This window comes from Orcinus orca, chromosome 12 (assembly GCF_937001465.1).
Source record: "Orcinus orca chromosome 12, mOrcOrc1.1, whole genome shotgun sequence".
In the NCBI taxonomy this organism is placed as follows: domain Eukaryota; kingdom Metazoa; phylum Chordata; class Mammalia; order Artiodactyla; family Delphinidae; genus Orcinus; species Orcinus orca.
The window spans coordinates 14,926,124-14,946,788 of NC_064570.1; the positions used below are offsets into that span (position 1 = coordinate 14,926,124).

At 44.6% G+C, this 20,665-nt stretch overlaps 1 protein-coding gene and 1 long non-coding RNA gene across 13 annotated transcripts in view; one reads left to right on the forward strand and one right to left on the reverse strand.

The window, feature by feature from the left end:
- Positions 1–20,665, forward strand: part of LOC125960615 (uncharacterized) — a 292,168-nt gene that overhangs the window by 177,475 nt on the left and 94,028 nt on the right. The gene's annotated exons all lie outside the window — the stretch shown is intronic.
- The window catches only part of PLEKHG1 (pleckstrin homology and RhoGEF domain containing G1), a 223,568-nt gene that overhangs the window by 13,377 nt on the left and 189,526 nt on the right, over positions 1–20,665 (reverse strand). For 8 of the 12 annotated variants that reach the window (XM_012536513.3, XM_033404910.2, XM_033404930.2 and 5 more), the window contains 8 exons: positions 17,600–17,731; positions 14,649–14,831; positions 14,463–14,558; positions 14,212–14,298; positions 7,986–8,019; positions 5,532–5,627; positions 3,645–3,683; positions 1,558–1,580 (listed from right to left, as the gene is read on the reverse strand). In XM_012536513.3, the coding sequence (XP_012391967.1) occupies positions 1,558–1,580; positions 3,645–3,683; positions 5,532–5,627; positions 7,986–8,019; positions 14,212–14,298; positions 14,463–14,558; positions 14,649–14,831; positions 17,600–17,731 (690 nt within the window). The remainder of the gene's footprint in view (positions 1–1,557; positions 1,581–3,644; positions 3,684–5,531; positions 5,628–7,985; positions 8,020–14,211; positions 14,299–14,462; positions 14,559–14,648; positions 14,832–17,599; positions 17,732–20,665) is intronic. The other 4 variants (XM_033404918.2, XM_033404921.2, XM_033404948.2 and 1 more) reach the window with 4 other exon arrangements.

A 20,665-nucleotide genomic window follows, 5' to 3' on the forward strand; every position in this document is an offset into this window, starting at 1 on the left:
CTTTCTTTCTTGTCTTCAGATTGTATAAGGTTTAGTTAGTCCCCATATGGACACTTGACTCGATCACTATCGTAGAAAGTTTCCAAGAAGCTCTTGAGATTGTATCTCTAGGACTAATAGAGCGATTCCCCTAGCTGGTACTAAGCCAGGCTTGCTCCGTGATCATAGCTTGGCTGCCTTACAAGGGCACCGTCCCAGGGTTTGTTTATGAAAACAAAGTACATGAAAAAAATCAAAATCTCATGCCATATTTCAGGACAATGAACCAATTCATGTTAATAAATTTCAAAAGCTTCCAAACAGAAATATGTACTACCTGAAAAAAATCCACATGCCATAATTTTAAGCAAATAGCTTAGAGGTAAGACCATGTTGATTTTTAGACATTTAGGCGTCTAAACTGAAAGATACATTATTTATTAACAGGGTCACTTTGGCCCTGTGCCAAGGAGTGGAGCACGTAGAATCGCGGGGGAGATGTTCACAGCCGCGTTGCTACAGTTACAGAGCATGAAGTAAGAAGCTGCGCTCAGTCCCCTAAGCACCGTTAAGTAAGCCAGTTGATCAGTAGGCATACTGGATGTGGTTTACCCAGGTCAGGATACAATAGGCATTGTTCGTAGGTAATAAATTTGAATATACATCTTCTAATACAACATACCATTTTTATTCTGCCTCTCCTAACCTTTTATTGGAGGGAGAAAAATCAAAGCTTGATATAGTGACGTTTCATTATACCACATACGATCACACCTCTTATAGCAGCAGCAGGACCATATTCTTAGACGGGGATCTTTGTGATTGAAGTCTGATGCTTTGAAAAGGGAGCAAATACTCAGGATGCAAGAGCCTCAGTCTTATATGCACAGAGGCACAGGGCAATGTGGGGTGCACCACACTAGCCCTGTGTGGGTGTTACATCTTTTTTTTAAAATTAATTTATTTTATTATTATTATTTTATTTTTGGCTGTGTTGGGGTCTTCGTCGCTGCACACAGGCTTTCTCTAGTTTCAGTGAGCGGGGGCTACTCTTCGTTGCAGTGCCTGGGCTTCTCATTGCGATGGCTTCTCTTGTTGCGGAGCACGGGCTCTAGGCGCGCAGGCTTCAGTAGTTGCAGCACGCAGGCTCAGTAGTTGTGGTTCACGGGCTCTAGAGTGCAGGCTCAGTAGTTGTGGCACATGGGCTTAGTTGCTCCATGGCATGCGGGATCTTCCCGGACCAGGGCTCGAACCCGTGTTCCCTGCATTGGCAGGCGGATTCTTAACCACTGCGCCACCAGGGAAGCCCGGGTGTTACATCTTAAGGTAATAGCTTCTGAATAGAGAGGTGGGGCAGAAGGATGAAGAAATCATTGCCTTGGTTCTGAGAGATGAAGCTGGGGTGGTGAGGTGGAGGGAGAGTCGATATGGACGAGCCCTAACTTAAATCTATTTCAACATGTAAAATAATTGTTTACACTTGGACGATTAGCTGGAGATGAGACATATAAGGAAAGGGTAGGTATAAAGGGCACCTAAAGTAAACATTTCAAAATAAGAAATGTCAATAGTACTTACCTTTTGGATGTCTTGTGCTGTTTCTGAAAAATAAAATTTTTTTTATTTTTTAAGTTTGAGGATTAAAAATGTCTCTCTCATACATAGGTAAGCACTCATATTTTATAGGGCTTTTAAACTTATTGTTAATAATTGAAGCCCAAGCATCTCTGGGCTCTTGAGACCTAACTTTTAGAAAATGCCTCTCAGTTATCCAAGTATAGATCTTGTACTACATGTAAAACAACCATACATGTATCTGAGTGATAAGTATCTTCCCTAAATCCCTGAGAGCAATGGACCAATTCATATGAATACGTTTCAAAAGCTTCCCCCCACCCAAATATATATTACCTGAAAAAATAACCCACATGCCCTAAGCCATGAAACTCACTTAAACATCAGATTATGCTTCTGTTAATTTTTAAATATTCTATTGGCTTTCACTGAAGATATAGCATTTATCAACAGGGTCACCTTGGCACTGTGCTAAGGAGGGTGCAAGAGGAATTGTGGGGAGAGATTTACCAGCCACATCCTCCTATATACCCTTACGATACTCTGATCATGTGTGTCTCATCTTTCAACACTGTTTAATTACAGAAGCATTTAAAGTAAAAAGTGATCAAACCCTCTCCACAAATTCCACCCTGCAGAGGTAGCCACACTTAAAAGTTTGATGTTCATCTTCCCAGGTCCCATGCCCACTGCCCCAATCCCACAACAATGCACAGTTTTTTTGCTCTTAAAGGTGCAAAATGCAAAATTGAATTTCCTGCTGAATATATGTAGACACTCTTATCAGTAGACAGATATGTACTTGATTCTTTTTGATAGCTGCAGAATATTCCATGCAGTATTCCAGAATTTACTACAACTTTTAAAACTATTTCCCACTAGGTGGGCATTTTATGTGGTGTCTTGTTATATAAACTCTGCAAAGAACACAGATACTCATAGATCTGTGCTCACTTGGGTGAGCACTTCTATACAGGAAGTGTACATTGTGAAATTTCTATGGGTGAAAAATTTGAAATTTTTGGTTCAAGAGCAAATACACATTTTCAATTTAAATGGGCATTAACAAATTTTGCTCCAAAAAGGTTGCAGAAATTTATACACCAACAGTTTCAGAGTGCCTGTTTTTCTTTTCTTTTGGCCAAGCCCACAGCTTTCTCCTCTCCATTTATCTCATTGAAATGTATGATTTTTCTGATCACTAATACAGGTGACCATTTGTAAATTTTATTGGCAGTTTGTGTTTCTTCTGTGAAACTGCCCGATTATATTCTCTGCCTTTCAAAAAAGAGTCCACATCTACTGAGCCCACATGCCACAACCACTGAAGCCCGCGCGCCTAGAGCCCGGGCTCTGCAATGAGAAGCCACTGCAATGAGAAGCACGAGCACCGCAACAAAGAGTAGCCCCCACTCGCCGCAACCAGAGAAAAACCGGCGCGCAGCAACGAAAACCCAACACAGCCAGAAACAATAAATAAATATAATATAACAAATTTATTAGAAAAAGAGTCCTTTGTCCATTTTTTTAATAGATTTAATTAATTAGTTAATTTTTTGGCTGCGTTGGGTCTTTGTTGTTGTGCACGGGCTTTCTCTAGTTGCAGAGAGCAGGGGCTACTCTTCGTTGCGGAGCGCGGGCTTCTCATTGCGATGGCTTCTCTTGTTGCGGAGCACGGGCTCTAGGCATGCGGGCTTCAGTAGCTGTGGCTCGCGGGCTCTAGAGCGCAGGCTCAGTAGTTGTGGTGCACAGGCTTAGTTGCTCCGTGGCATGTGGGATCTTCCCGGACCAGGGCTCGAACCCATGTCCCCTGCGTTGGCAGACAGATTCTTAAGCACTGTGCCACCAGGGAAGCCCCTGTCCTTTCTTTTTGATATATGGGATTTCTTAACATCAACATTCACAGATATTCATATTTTTATGCCCATTATCTATGCTGCAAACGTTTTATGTCATTCAGCCTTACATTTTATAATGGGGTTCATCAAATCTGCCAATCTGTACTTCATCTTGTGTTTATTTTTTTTGTGTATGGTTTGACTTAGTGGCTATCAACAAGAATGAAAAAAGAAAGTTATTTTAGGACTTACCGCTGGTCTTCAAAACTTTATGCGATCTTGAGGAAGGTTCTGAGCGAAAAGATAAGGCCAGCATCATTTGCAAAACCAAATCAAGTTTTTTTCTTTATAAGTGAATTATTAGCTTATGGGCAAATGAATTGAGCTCTAGAAATTTTCTATCAAATTCACCTAAATCCTGATTGCTTAGAGATACTTAGCAGCAAGACATTCCCTCCATCAAAACTGTAGGATAAATAGTAAGCTGTGCAATCTGGGGTCACCTAACAGAAAACCAACCCTACCAACTAGCAGAGCAATGTTCTGAGCTTTAACTACCACCTATAAGCGGATAATGTTCAATTTTATATTCTTCTGCCAGAGCCCTACCGCAAGCTCCAGGTCTCAGATGCCAACTGTCCATCTGACGTGTCCCCAACATGCCCATAGACCCAGCAAACTCAACACGTCCCAGTCGCAGCTCACCAGTCTCCCCCATCTGCTCTTCCATTTGGATTCTTATCTTAGTTGTCGCTCACATTACCCTCCCTAGTTAGTGACCAGGACATCATTTTAAGTTTCTCCTGTTTTCATCCATCATGGTCTTGTGGGATCCCAGGAACCCTCCACCCCAATCACCACTGTCTTATTCCAAACCTTTACCATCTCTCACCCAAGCTAGAGGAACAGCCTCCTACCAATTCTCCCTGCCTACTTCATTTTCCACATCGAGCCAGAACTCTCATTTTAAAAGGCAAACATGTCATTGCTTAAAATCCTTCCATAGCTTGCAGGATAAAGTTCAAACCCTCTGCGTGGCCTACTCGGCCTTCCACGATCAGGGCCCAATCTGTACTTCCAGCCACATCTCTTTCCGATTGACCTTGCCCACCTCTACCGCCGGCCCACCTTGCAGCCGGGCCAAACAACTGGCAATAGCTGTCTGATCTAAGGTACGCTGGCTCAAGTCTCAGGGCCTTTGCATGTGCTATTCCCACCCCATCAGGCTCCTCAGCTCCCCAGGTCCCATCTGGGGTACTGGTCCTCTACTCTGTACGGCCTTCTCTCTCCTTCCTAGAGGGTTCACCTCTCTCCTTTGTCTCCCCGCTCTTTCTTCCTTTCAACCTCTAGTACAGCTCCATTGTATGAACTGGTATTTATTCAACCTTTTTTTTTTTTTTTTTTTGCGGTACGCGGCCTCTCACTGTTGTGGCTTCTCCCCTTGCGGAGCACAGGCTCCGGACGCACAGGCCCAGCAGCCATGGCTCATGGGCCCTGCCGCTCCACGGCATGTGGGATCTTCCCTGACCGGGGCATGAACCCGTGTCCCCTGCATCGGCAGGCGGACTCTCAACCACTGCGCCACCAGGGAAGCCCTATTCAACCTTTTTTTGACTCTCCCACTAGATTACAAACTCCTTGCAAGCAGGAATCCTGTGTATTATTCGTACATTCCCAGTTCTTAGTACAGTGCAGGAAATTAGGTAGATACTCAATAAATGCCGATTTAAATGGAAAAACAAAATCCGAGGGCTAAGGGAATACCACACGAAGTCTGGTTTAGCAAACGTGTGTTAAAATTTTAGGTCTGAATACCCTTTGGGATGCGTCATTTACAGGATACAATTTTTCACTAGCGATAGTAAAGAGAATTTAAGTACCTGCAGGCCAATGGTAATAACATGCTATACAAAGTGAACTTAGTTGATTGACATGTTTTTTTATATTCACTGGAAAATAGAGAGTTAAGTAGAAAGAGTTTTAGAACCAAAGCTTGAAAGCCCCACCTGGAGGCATTCTCAAAGGTATTCAAACTGGCGGTGTGCTCAGAAACCGGAAAGAATATACCTTTTCGTCAGACTGAAAGGGACTTTCACGACTAACGCCCCATAATTATCTTGATTACCGCATCCTATTTACCAGATTTTCTTCTCAGCCGATATGAAGCAGAACCATCTTTAGAGCCACAAAAGGCCTTTGTCTCTCCCTCAGGACTGTAACAGAAGCCTGGGTAATCTGTAACGTAAGAACCACATGCATCTATAAGAAGGAAGCGTTCCGGAACGTCTCAGCAAATGGGTAGGACTTGTTTTGCTACCTATGGATTTATTCTTTTTCCTCAGGCATGGTAGAATCCCTCCTTCCATAACTGGTGTTGAATATGCATCTCAAGACCTTCTGTTTACTGACTGCTGGAGTGTGTTAGCAAGCTAGCCCGCAACCCCTCCTCCAACCCCGCCCAGCACGCACCAGGCACACACAGGCACTCTTTCTCTGTACTCTCTTTTTTTCACTCTCTGGCAGAAAGAGCTATAACCGTTGGCTCTACTCTTACTAGAAAGTTAGTTCAAATGTGTAGGGTGTGATAACTTCCTACACCCACTCAGACTCATCTGCAGCTCTAAGACCCACAGTGGTCAGTCAATGCCATGAACATAAAAATCCCTGCAGCTGAACTTGCTACCAAGGCCCCCGATAGACTGCGGTGATGGGCCACAACAGAGGCCCTGTCAAGGTAAAACCAAATGGAGAATTCCCTCTAGGTAGCAATTTTGTGAGGCATTTGTGCCCGGCGTGGCGGTGGAGGGAGGCGAGCCCTTCCTGCCCCCGTGGAAGCTGTCCTCCCGGGCGGCGACTCTCCATATTTTTCTAGACGTGGCTCCTATGAACACGTGATGAATGGTTTAGGTTCTCTTCCCAGACAAGGGGTTTTCATTTTATTTCATCTAAGGGGTACACAGGTTTTGGATTAAGAAAATCTGGTCTAATCCTGAAGTAGTGCAGCGTATTCCAAGATCATCTGCACCTAAAGCCTGAGGGTAAACAATTTTAGGACACGGCCGTAGACTGGCCTTCTTCAAATCGGGGTTACGGCCCTTCAAGGGCATCTGAAGTGCAAGAAAGTTCTGAGGACTGTTAAAGACCACATACACTTCTCCAGGGTCAGAGGCCATTTGGTCCAATGGACTGGCCTGCTCTGTTCACAGCCAGCTGAGACGAAAGTCAGGGTAGGGCAAGTAAGGTTATTTTCCTAGGCTGAGCTGCTCTGGCCCAGGCCTGGCCTGGCAGAGAAGCACATAGCACCGTTAGAGGCTTCACATCATTCCGTGTGCTCACAGAATCTTAATGGTGTCCGAGAGCTAGCTCAGAGCCTGGGAATAAATAAACAATGTTGAATGTAGCTGCTCACATGGAACAGCTGACCTCTCTGGATCCCCATCTTCCTCCGTCTTTTCTCCTGATTCTCACCTGCCCATCCATGACCTTGCCTTCTCTTCAGATATATTATATACATTCTATATATATATATTTATAGAAGAAATAAGGGGTATATTGTGCAGCGGAGGAAATATAGCTAATATTTCATAATAACTGCATCTAGAGTATAATCTTTAAAAACTGTTGTACACGTGTAACTTATATAATACTGTAAATCAACTATACCTCAGTAAAAAGAATCTTCGAGAGATTTCCACTGAATAAAATAAGTGGCTTCAGAGAACACAGGGCAAGGAGCCCCAGCCCAGCTCTCTGGTGGGGATCACCTTGCATCATTTCTCGGGATCTCATGGACACACAGTGGGGAATCTCAGTGACAGTGGCGGTGGTCATTTTTCTACTTCAGTAATGTTTCTTTATTTTTTCCCCCCCTGGAGAATTAACAACCAGCAGGCTGGGGGTGGGCTGGGGTAGGGTGGGGTAGGTGAATCAGCGTTTGCTCTTGGGGAAAGATTCCTCAAAAGTAAGTTATTTAGAAAGTTTTAAGTAAAAGTTTCTGTCAGACCTGGCTGTAAGTCTTTAAAGCTATTGCTTCTTTTTAAATTCTATTTAATCTGGGAGATCACAAGGATGTGATAAGTGCTTCGAACAGGTCTTATTTTATAAGACCTCACTTATATTTATTCTCTGACTGCTATGAGAAGTCCAGAGACACAATAACATATGTAGGGCAGTTGTGATTTTAAAATGTGACCTGCATCTGGAAAACCAATACCTATCTAGTTAGCATGATTATTGCAGAAAATCAACATAGATTTTCCGCTAATGGAGGGAGGTGGGAAATGCATTGTGGGACCATCATTTTTGGTGGTGGCAGAGGTGGGGCAAGGGTGACCCTGGAAGCATATCTTACATTGTGAGTTGATGCAGAGACCAGTGGCAAGCCGTCGGGGAGCTCACAGATGAACCGAGAAATTATTGTAGAAACAAGCCAATGGGTTAGAAAGAGGGTATACTGTCTGCTGGCTCTGTTTGTTAAAACAGTGAATAGAGAGCTGCTACTTTCTCACAATGGACATTTGCCATAAACTTGTAGAAACTTGAGAGAGACAAGGAGACAATGAGATTTCAAATTGTGTAGAAAACAAAACTTACGAACGGCATCCATTTCAAGTATTGCTTGCTTGGCCTGAAAGAAAGAAGGTGTAGCTATAATTGCAATGACCTTTTTCTGTTTCTTCTTTAAACTACCAATCCTAATACGGGTCTTATCCCACCTGAGTGAGTGGTTTTGGAAAAGCTTAAAAAAAAACAAAACCAAAACTCATTTCTTTTAGGCATTAACACATAGTTCAAGGGATTCCAACAGATGAGCATCCGTCCTCGTGTGGGTGGTAGCTGCTGCACCACTGGTGCCCCAGAGCTAAGCTTACAGCCCTCACCTGGAGAGAAAGAAGGAAGGGAAGGAGGGAGGGAAGGAGGGGGAGGGAAAGGGAAGGAGACACAGGCAGGGAGGTGTAGGAGGAGGAAGGGAAAATAAGAGGGAGAGAGAGAAACTTTCACTGAAGGTTCAAAAACCTGGCTGAGCAGCGTATCAAAATCTAGATTCCTGCTACCCAACCCTAGTCTACTGAATCCAGCCCTGATCTATGGAGCCAAAGGCTCAAGGGACAGGGCCTAGGACCTACACCAGCAGCCCTCCCCGTATCTTTGGGGCATTATAACTCTTCTGAGCTGAATGCAAACTAGTTGCTGGACAGTTCCCCTGTCCTTCCAAATATTATGCGATTATCATCAGCTGACTCTCCCAGCACCCCTGTACCAACCATCACTTGTGTGTGCCCTAGAATCTCCCAGAGGGGGAGAAAGAGCTGCGGTGTGGGAGAAGGACCCTGGAGGACATGGTTTGTGACCCTGGCTTTAGCACTTAACTAGGCAGGTGCTCTCATATTCCTGCATGTGTTTCTCCGACCTTAAGATGGTAAGATAGGAGCAACCCTTCAAAGTTGCTACCAGGACCAAATGACAGGCACTCAACCCAAGTTAGTTACCATTTACTCCCGCAGGGGACTGGCCCTGATGACCTTGACTCTTGCTTTCTCTGCGTACAAACTTCTCCCCGACTCAACCCCCGAGCTTCTGAACTTTATTGCTTTGAGGCTTCTTTTTGTGTAATTATTGCCGTATGTTATCAATGTATAGGGAACAGTGAAAAGAAAAGTTAATGGCCTTAACATGAATCATCTTGCTGAGGATTCAAAGAAGAAAAAAACTAGGTAGGTTTTCTCGCCTCTTTCATGTCATTTTCATTTTTCAAGGTAGTGTAATGGAACCTACAAACATTATGCTAAAAATAACTTTAAAAATAATTTTACTAATACTTTGTCACAGTATGTGATGATATCACAGTAAAAATGTCTGGGCTAAGGGGCAACCAAAAAAAACCCACAAAAAACAAAAAACAAACCACAAAACAATGCAGTCACCTGAGTTTTGAGAAAACAAATGCTTAGGTTTTTATGACACTGATATTTCTATCATACATTCAGAGTTTGAGGTTACTAGTTGAAGTTAATTTCAGACACAAACGTTAGCTCAGTTCCCGTGAAGTGCATTGGCAGAACCACATGAATATATAAAATGCAACAGTCTCTACCTGAACCTTATTCCCAACTAATCTGGATGAAATTTAGTTTATATACCACGTATATAGATGGGCCACATGGCTAACTTCCAGCTAATTCCCAGCAAGTTTCTTGGTATCCATAAACTTGACTTCGAGAACTCAATATTTTTTTTTCTGGTCTTGACATTTAATTCAAAAAAAGTCTATTCCCACATTTTTCCACTAGGGGGCAGCCAGAGACCATCACTGAATTAAAGGAATGGAAGGAGGTTACAAGGAACCTAACCTCTGCAGCTGTGTTAACAGCAGAACTGTGGTATATCTTTTTTTTTTTTTTTTTTTGGTACGCGGGCCTCTCACTGCCGTGGCCTCTCCCGTTGCGGAGCACAGGCTCCGGACGCGCAGGCTCAGCGGCCATGGCTCACGGGCCCAGCCGCTCCGCGGCATGTGGGATCTTCCCGGACCGGGGCACGAACCTGCGTCCCCTGCATCGGCAGGCAGACTCTCAACCACTGCGCCACCAGGGAAGCCCGGTGGTACATTTTTTGATGTTTGTTCCCATTATGTAATTCTTTTATTTGATAGGAGTAAATATAGTTTGAAAGCTTCAAGAAAATAACTTAAGAAACAGTCTTGAGAAGAGAGAAAACTTCAACTTAGTAATAATCCTCCTTAAATAAAATAGAAAATTATCATTAGCTCATGGTGGATAAAGTATATTAAATAAGTGTGCTTTCATTTTCCCTAGGAATAACGTGGTTAAGATCAACTTTGGATCCAGGAAGAAGTGGGTTTGAATCTGGGCTCAGTCGTATACTAGTTGCATAAACTTGGGCAGTTTACCTTCCGTCTCTGAGCCTCTGTTTTTATTTCTCTAGAATGGGGAGAATAAGAACTTTCTCATAAGGTGTTTTGCTAAGGGTGAAATAAGAATATAAAGTACTCAGCACAGTGTATGTGTGCTCAAGAAGCTGTAGCTAAAAAAAATAGAATGTTTACATCTATTTACACCTAAAAGGGTCAGGAACTTGGACCAAAAAAACCACAATTCTACTGTGACTCTATTAACCATTATAAAACATAAAGGGAAAACTGCTTGGAATACACACCCCTAGTGTGGGAGAAAGAGGAAGGTCTGTAGCCTAGTTTCACTTTGTAATGGCCAATAACTGATTTTCAGAAGCCCTTTGGCAGTTTTGATTTTCCCAGGGACAGGTAAACAACAGGTGGGGCATATCAAAGACACACTGCCATTGCTCAGAAGGGCATTGCCAGTGACAAGGCCAGCAGACAAGTGACTAACCATGAAGCAAATGCAGTTGCCTCTCTGCATGAGCTACCTGACACCTCGCAACACCCTGATGAGATGAGACTCATGCTTAAGTCAAAGCACACATCTATGCACATTCATTTCCTGGGCACCGAATCACTGCTGATAGCCCCTGAGAACAAGCTTCAAATACTTTTCAAAAACTATGCAAAGAGCAACCAGACTTTCCTTTCTCAGAAATCTCAGATCTCCTTCTTTTCCACCCAGTTCTACTCTCATGAGCATCATCGCATTTACTGCTCCACTTCATTCCTCCTCGCCTGGGCACGGACCATTTCCCCGCACACGTGGATATCCATTCTCCACCCTCACCTTAGTTCCTCGCCACTTTACTTCTGATCACCCATCCCTCCACTCCAGAACAGTAACACACAATCATAGCCGCCCCCAGAGCCTCATCATCACGCAGAAGTGCCCTCCCTTTCCGCAGGACTCCAGAAGTCCCCTCTTCAATTACAGATCTCGGTACTTTCCATCTCTCCACCTTAACTCTTGCTGAACCAGTTCTCTGACTTATCCTTCAACCTGTGCCTATCTTCCCGGTTGGTTTCACCCTGCACTCAGCCTGGAAATCATGCTCAGTCACTGCAGGTGGGATGCTGGGTGGCACTGTCTTCCCATGCCCACTTAACCTTCACGCTCACCACTCTGCCAGTCCTCAGCCTTGGGGAACCCACATGCGCCCCATGGCTCAACACTAATGTTGAAGTTGCTGGATCAACACACACATTCATGGTGGCCAGCTTCATTGGGCCTAGGATCCTTTCACAGATTACTGTAGTCATCCCTACTGACTCGCTAGCCTGTGTTCTTTCTTTCTTTCTTTTTAGTTTTTTTTTTTTAAGTTATTTATTTTTGGCTGCATCGGGTCTTCGTTGCTGCACACGGGCTTTCTCTAGATGCGGCGAGCGGGTGCTACTCTTCGTTGTGGTGTGCAGGCTTCTCATTGCAGTGGCTTCTCTTTATGTGGAGTATGGGCTCTAGGCACACGGGCTTCAGTTGCTGTGGCTCGTGGGCTCAGTAGTTGTGGCTCACAGGCTCTAGAGCGCAGGCTCAGTAGTTGTGGCGCACGGGCTTAGTTGCTCTGCGGCATGTGGGATCTTCCTGGACCAGGGATCGAACCCGTGTCCCCTGCAATGGCAGGTGGATTCTTTGCCACTGCGTCACCAGGGAAGTCCCTAGCCTGTGTTCTTTAGCACGTGTTCTGAACCCCTCCACTTTCCCTCGGACATCCAGCCCCATCTTTGCTTCACTCACCCAGTAGATGCCGTTACCACCAACTTCAGTGAAGGCAAACCCTTTCAGCTCCCTCAAGTCCACCTCAAAGTTTATCCTTTCTCATTTTTCTTCTCCCCCGGCTCAGGGAAGATATTTCTGACCCTTTCCAAGACTAACCTCTACACCTACTGGTAAAGTGAATATAAATAGTGTAATTAGCGTAGAAGAGGCGAATAGATTGATTACCTTTGTATGGAGCCGCACCAAGTTTCTGGTTCCTAAGACCAATGGGATTACTTCTATCCTTTAAGTGTTTTCAAAAGCCATATTGCAAACATATGGAGGCGTGCATTAGCCGTTCTTGCATACTTTTTCAGTAAATAAGAAGTTTTGAGCTTCCAGCATCAAGTTCACGATCTAATGTTTTTATTAGACTGCATTTACAGTACATGCCCCCATCCCCGAAATTCGGGGGTTAAGGATGATCCTATTCTGCCATCTCCCTGGGGTCACATTCCAAGGGGTGTTCCACATCTTATCTTTACTGTCTCCTGTTCTCTTTCCCTGTCCCCTTAGCCTACATGTCCACCCTATTCTTCATGAGGGCAAAGCATCTTGCTTTGATCTTACCTCCCCTCAAACTACCACTGTTTGTCTCTTCTGAACTTTGTTTAAAAAAGAAGGCTACACCCAGTCTGTTCCTTACTTCTCCCTTGCTTGTCCACCCACCGCCCTCTCGCCCTTATCTCTCAGTTGCCAAATCTAATATGTACTTTTCTGTTCGAATCTGTCTTCATCTCTGCAGGCTTTGAGATGGTTACTCCACTCGTTCTCGGAGACATTCCTTCCTTTGTTACCACACTTTTCTCCTTCGGTTTTCTTACTGCCTCATTCCGCTGCTCTGCCTTTGGTTCTTCTGCAAATCCCCCAACCCTTGCTGGTCACTTAGATGTTGGGATTCCCAGGGGTCCGTCTTTCCTTTACACGTTTGTGTGGGTCCTCCTATCAAATCTCGGGCCTTCGGTGACTGTGTGGAGAGACCTGCGTCTCTCCCTGCAGCTGAGCCGCCCCTGCACACGTGTCCCTGCTGCTCCCTCTGAGGCCCATCCAATCGGTCCCTCCCCTGGGCAACCCGTCTTGGAACTCACAACACCATCCTCTTGGCCCAACTCCTGACTCATCCTTGACTTTTATTTCTCCCTCTCCTCATGCACTTGGTGGGCAAAATCCTGTTCCCTCTGGTTCCATGATGGGCTCTGCCTCTCCCCCCATCTCTTATGCTCCCTGGCAGTGCCCCTCGTCTCTCTTCTAGGCCACTGTGGAAGCCTGCTAATTCTTCTCCTGCCGCCACTCACACTCCGCCAGCTGAACTGTCACACTGTCCCAAAGTTACACTCTCAGAACACAGGGCGGCCCATGCCACCCCCCCCCACAAAGCCTTCAGTCGTTTCCCACCACGAAAATCTAGGCTCCTCAGTGTATGTGTTCAAAGCCCTTCAAAGGCCGGCTGACTGCTTTCCACGTTTCTAGTCTTACGTCCTACTCCATCTCCTGAGGACTCGACCTTTCCGTCCGGGCACATTCTGTGTGCTGTGAACACAGGGCCCCTGTTCACACCTCCTTGTTTTTTGTTTACGCTGTTCTCTCAGCTTGGTTTCCCTTTTTCTTTTCCCCCACTTAATAAAAAAATTCCTCATCCTTCAAGACTGAGCAAACAGGCATTTTCCTTCCTCTCCTCACTCGACTGTAAACTTGAACACTATTCTTCCACAATACTTGGCTTATACCTCTATTAGTTCATCACATCATTTATATGACCAGCTCCCTGGTCTGCAAATTCCTTCCGGCTGAGTCTGGGTCTTGCTTCCCACAGAGCCTAAGCCAGCTTTATCCGCCCCAGGTGCTTAGCACACCTTTGAATAATTCTCATAACTGCCTTTATGTTCTACTAGTTCTCTAGAAATTCCCTGACAGTCTTTTCCTTATTTTTCTTCTTTCAAGCCACAAAAGGAACAACAACAAACCAAAAACTCTCCACCGAGTCTCCCTACATGTGAATCGTTTCAGTACCAATGGCTGGTTCGGCTGATCCTTACGTAGCCTCTCAACGGTCTTAATCTGGAAGATGCACGTTTGCTGCCGTCAGGCTGTCTTTCTGGGACTCGAATTCCTCTCAGTTTTACTGTTCGCGGCCCTCACGGTCTTACCTTAGCTGGAATCTTCGCCGCGTGATTCTCCAGGATCAGCCTCTTGAGGTGCAGAACCCACAGGCGTTTGTCTTGCTGCGACTTTGCCTACCGGGAGGAGATGTGGACAGTCACGCCACCCCGCTAGTCGCAAGACACAGACACTCCTAAGACCCTCGGACTGGATGGGACACACGTCAGGTGGCCAGAAAGTCCTGCAAAGGCCTCCAGCCGTGACGCACGAGGGCGGGGAGGTGAGGGGGTGCTGGTACCTGAACGGTGTGCTGCAGCTTGGGGTTCTGGTAGTGGAAGACGCTGAAGCTGAGGGGCTCCTTTGGGATCACTTCCACCAGCATGAGGTTGCCGCACTGGAGGGGCGGGCAGAGAGGGGGAGGCAGGCTCGCAAGAGGATGGAAGCAGCGCCCCAGTCCTCGCCCGGGACCCCTATTCGGACCTACCAGGATGTGAGCTTTGTACGTAAATGTGTCGTCTCTCTTCTTGGTGATGAGAAGCAGCTTGTCAAAGAGGAAGAGCGTCCGCTCATTCTTGGCCCGCTGGAGGCGGAAGGTCCCCTCGAGAACTAGCTCCCCGTAGCTGGTCAGGTCTGGCCCCTTCCAGTTGGTGAGCAAACTCTGTATCTCCTGAAACAGTGAACGTTCCCTGTGATTAAACAGGAGCTGGGAAGGCAAGACGGCGAGGACACAGGGGCCCATTTGTTGAGCCTCAAGAATGGTGTCTAAATACCTGCGACAGGGGCTAAGGGCCCTGCGTGGTGTCTGATGTGTCTGCATTTATGGCTGGTGTCACTTCAGGGTTAACAGAAATGAATCAAGTTGTTAATTGACGAGTTGCCAATTATTTCTTTCCATCCCTCCATAATCCCTCTACTAAGGCAGTGGAACTGTCTTTCACAAGCCAGGTAAGGAGGCTGCTGGTGTGTGGCCTTCTCAGCTGTCCTTCTCATGATGTGCTCACCCACATTCTCTGGACGAACACCCTCAGAGCTACTGACCTGAAAAACCTCTTTCCAGAAATCGAACTCACACCACAAATAAGTAACGCAAAATGAAAGCCTGAGGAAAATCACACAAGATACATCTCAGAAATTTCCTGATATTAATCCCCATTCATCTGGGAAAAGGAAATGAATGTTTCTTCGCCACTGTGTTTTTAACGGAACTTCATAAATATCGATAGTGTGACTTTGAAGTTTCTTTAGGATTTACTGTACATCCCTATCAACGTTTCTAAAGGAAGCTGATGTTGTTATTTTGGAAAAATGAAAACATTCACAAACAGCACTTAATTAAGCAGCCCATAAAACCACCTAAAACTTCATTGGTTGAAGATAGAAATGGAGGTAAGTCTGAGCCAGAGCCTGATTTAGTGGTGTCTTCAGACTGCTAGACAGACTCTTAAGCTATGAAAAACCAGTCATTTAGCCATTTCTGAATATCTAACACACATTATGTCTGACATTATGCCACAAAACACTTGAATGATGAAGCATAAAACCTTTCTTACTGCTACACAAAGCAGACACGGCCTGGAAGATTAGAATGTCATCTTCCTTTGGACTTCCCTGGTGGCGCAGCGGCTAAGAATCTGCTTGCCAGTGCAGGGGACACAGGTTCGAGCCCTGGTCCGGGAAGATCCCACATGCTGCAGGGCAACTAAACCCGCACACCACAACTACTGAGCCTGCGCTCCAGAGCCCGCGAGCCACAACTACTGAGCCCATGTGCCACGACCACTGAAGCTCACGTGCCTAGAGCCTGTGCTCCGCAACAAGAGAAGCCACCACAATGAGAAGCCCGCGCACCGCAACGAAGAGTAGCCCCTGCTTGCCGCAACTAAAGCCCGTGTGCAGCAACGAAGACCCAACGTGGCCAAAAATAAATGAATAAAAAAAATAAAAAGAATGTCATCTTCCTTTGATTTTTGATAGTCAATTGCGTCATACCACACTCTGGCTGCCTATAGATGAAACCTAGAGGTTTTTTTTTTTTGGCTGCATTGGGTCTTCACTGCTGTGCACAGGCTTTCTCTAGTTGCGGCGAGCGGGGGCTACTCTTCATTGCGGTGCGCGGGCTTCTCATTGTGGTGGCTTCTCTTGTTATGGAACATGGGCTCTAGGCGCGCGGGCTTCAGTAGTTGTGGCACGCGGGCTTAGTTGCTCCACGGCATGTGGGATCTTCGCAGACCAGGGTTCGAACCCGTGTCCCCCTGCATAGGCAGGTGGATTCCTAACCACTGTACCACCACGGAAGTCCTGAAACCTTGCGTTTTGTTCAGAGGTATGGCCTGAAGAGCGTAGCTCTTTTCGCTCCTGAGTCAGATGTAGGTGCTCTGCATAGCATGGAGTCACCCTGAACTTTGCTTTTATTCCAGGGGCAACAAGGAGCTTAGGACTAGCCTCTGGGCCCACGTGACCTTTTGTTTTTAAATAATGCATCTTTTGAGATGCCCAGGACATGATTGCTGACTTAGCATCTATCCAAAGTTCCCAGGAATTTAGGGCTCAAAATGTTGACAATGGAAGGGATCTTAGTAAACGTGTCTTATTTTAAAAGTGAGGAATCTAAAATGCAGTGGTGAGTCTCCTCCCCAGTGAAACTGTCAAGGACCTGGCTCCAGACTCAGCTCTCCTTCCTCTGAGTCCCTGTCCCATCACCACTTGTTTGCCACCTCATGATTTTGCATGAACTAGTGAGAGAGGAACAGAGGCTTAAAATCCCTTTAAACAGTTTGGAGGGCTTCCCTGGTGGCGCAGTTGTTAAGAATCCGCCTGCCAATGCAGGGGACATGGGTTTGAGCCCTGGTCCAGGAGGATCCCACATGCTGCAGAGCAACTAAGCCCGTGTGCCTCAACTACTGAGCCTGCGCTCTAGAGCCCGTGAGCCACAACTACGGAAGCCCGCGTGCCTAGAGCGCGTGCTCCGCAACAAGAGAAGCCACCACAATGAGAAGCCTGTGCACCGCAACGAAGAGTAGCCCCTGCTCTCTGCAACTAGAGAAAGCCCACGCACAGCAACAAAGACCCAACACAGCCCAAAATAAATAAATTTATTAAAAAAAAAAAAAAAAAAGCAGTTTGGAGAGAGTTGCTTTCAGCAAGAATTGCTTATTGGTAATTAATATAAAATAAGGCCTTGGGAGACTCAAATTTTTAATTTGGGTCACGGAAGGGGCTATGAGCAAACTATTAGTTTGAACGTTACAATGTACCTTTCTCTTTAATAGCCAGTAAATAATGATCAGTATTATCGATGTCCTGATTTTTTCTCAAGGAGATCTATGATGAAGGCCATGAATGACGTGCAACACTGAACAGCCTTAATATCTGATTTGGGAAATGATAAGTCATAGGGCCGCAGCCCCACCAGGTACTGCCACCCTGAGGCCTCACCTGTAACCGGACGGCGTGTTCATGCTTCCGCTTCATGTCGTTGATGTGCCAGGCTACTCGCTGCATCGTGTCTATAGCATCAAGCACCACATCGTAGCCTTCTGTGTCCTTGTCAAGGTGATTTTCTATTTCCTTTAAAAAAAACCCAAAACACCCAACCCTAGTTATTTTCAAAATTTTTTTCTTATATACTCAATGAAACAAAAGGCACTTCTGTGATTAGTTTCTCATTTTATTTTTGCTTATTTACACACTATCATCTTTCCTTAAGATTCTGAGATAACTACCAGAAATACCTACAACAAAACGGTAAGATACGAATAAGAATGGAGCTAGGAAAAATAGAAGTCGATGAGAATTGCATAAGGAGGAAATTGACAAGGAGGATGAAACAAAACAAGTATACAGGCCATTAAGTCTCACAGAGATATTAGAGTGATTATAATAGATAAGAGAGTTGATATTATAGTTGGAGATTTCTGAACTTCCTGTTGGCCAGTGTAGTACAGTTCTCAGTAATATGGTTCTCCCTCTTACTACATAGGAAACATTTTTTTTTTTTTCCTCCCAGAGGAAGCAAAACTAACACACAGGGCTTAATATGTAATGGCCTCAAAACAAAGCAAAACAAAAACCAATGAATATTATATTAAAAAAATACCTTTACAGCAAGACATTTTCATGTAGTCAAGGCTTGAAAGCCTTTAAAGCCTTTCACTAGTTCATGAAATTCACTAAAGATAATCCTTCAGAGTGCTGAGAGATATCTCATGGTTCAAGTATTCACTGTCTGATGGTCAGAAGGATGTAACACCAGCACTTATCTGAGCCCTGGAATTCCACAATCCCAGGGAGGTGAGAAGGGGACACGATTATAATCTAATTCTTCTAAGTACATAAGACACATGTCCCTAGACTCCTAGGAGTCTAAGGATAGGGACTATTGCATAGTTCCTTTAGTCCTTTATGTTCTCAACAGTGCCCACCAGAGAGCTGGGTGGTAAATAAATGCTTATTTAATTGAAGCTGTATCGTCTTCAAAGAGCAACAACAAGTTTTAAGTATCTAAATTCCAATGTAAGTATCTAAAAGAGTAAGAAGATATTAGTCAATTAGACTGTTCCTATGACACTTATCATGCAGAGATGTTAAGCTCAAGGGTGGAGGTTGAATCTAATGGTATAAATTATGAAGATTAGTTCCCTTGTTTTTTAGTCACACTTTGTTTACTTTTACTGAATCCTCAAATTTTCCATCCAGCTAGAAACTGGAAAGGAATTTACATTTTATTTCTGCACTCAGACTCAGCTGTTAGAAAGGTCCTATGAAACTGTATCACTAAACTAACAACTCCCAGGTAAGTTTAAGATCAAGAGAAAACTTAAAAAAATAATCACTTCTTCTTTTAGTCTGAGAGGCAATCCTGTTCATCAATAGACAGACTCAGAAGTACAGAGTGTATTTCTGTGGGGATTTTCACAGGTGGCTACACAACTTTGAAGTGATGTGCATGATATAGAAGGAACACTCTAAACCAATTATAAAAGCAAAAATACTCCAGGCAATTAGTTTTAAATTAATCTAACCACTGTTCTTCCCTTTTATCTTCACTATCAGCTGTTATGAGCTGGAAGTTTGTGCCCTCCACAAATTCATATGTTGAAATCCTAACCTCTAAGGTGCTGGTATTAGGAGGTAGGGCCTTTGGAGCTGGTTAGGCCATGAGGGTGGAGCCCTCGTGAATGGTGTTAGTGCCCTCATAAAAGAGAGCACAGAGCACAGTCTTGCCTCTTTCCACCATGCGAGGAAATGAGGAGAAGAAGGCAGTGTGCAACCCAGAACTCAACCATGCTGGCCCCCGATCTTGGACTTCAGCCTCCAGAACTGTGAGAAATAAATGTTTGTTGTCTAAGCCACCCAGTCTATGGTATTTTGTTATAGCAGCGTGAACTAAGACACCAGCTTTTAATTTAGAGGGTAAGGGCTGTTCTTCCTAGCAGTTAACTTTTTGTAAGAATCTTGACTTGTTATATCTGACATGCTTATATAACGGAGGTCCGAGACTCTTCTTTTGATTGACTTACTGTCTAGAAAGCCATAAACAGAGATTACTGGGACATACTAGTTTTAAATGCCATATTAGCAGAGTCCAGGAAAGATCTGTCCTGGGAGAGCTATTCTTTTTTAAAGAATTATTTGGACACTGATTTAGTAAATTAATCCCACTAAATTTAAAGGTCATTAAAACCAATCGAACAGTTAAAGTAATATCCCTGATGTGGCTTCACAGGATGCAAGATTCTCCCAAGATGAGCCAGGCAGGCAAAAAGACAAAGCTGAGAAATCTCTGGTAAAGTTGGACCATAAAGAGTTCTTAAACTTTTAAATGTGTATGAACTGAGCAATCTTGGAATGCCCATCCAAGTTAGAAACCTGGAATCATTTAAAAAGTGATACAAGTAAATTGCAGGCATGTTGATACACATAGGAGCTCTGGATTTAAATCTTTTTTAAAAAAGATTTTTAATGCAGTATTAAAAATAATAAAATAAAAATAATAGCTCATTTTTATTGACTGCCTGCGAGGCACCACGAACGTGGGAAATGTACAGGATTTGAACCCAGGCAGTCTTGCCCCAGAGCCCTGCTCCCAACCTCTCTGCTATCCTGTCTTTCTCAAGTTGCAAAGGCAATCAATCCTACTTATAGAATGAAATTACTTTCAAGAACACTATTTCCCGTTTTTATCAGCTTCCTTAGAAGATAAGAAATGAGAATGTATGAGAGCCATGTCTACTTTTGTTTCTAAGGTCTCCTTGAATTTTGTACAAATAATGGGAAATGATATAAAGAAAACAGACCCTGAAGTGATGGGAGGCCCAGCTCGAAGATCATTCATCACGCTGCTCATCTGTCTTCTCCCCTTTCAGCCCCTTCTCGTTGCCCCTACACAAGCCAATCTATGACAAACAGCTCTCCCTCCCAACTGCCTACTGAATCCGGGCTCATGGAAATAAAATAAAACCTAACAAAAAGATCTGTTGTTCATGAATGATAGCTCCCTGC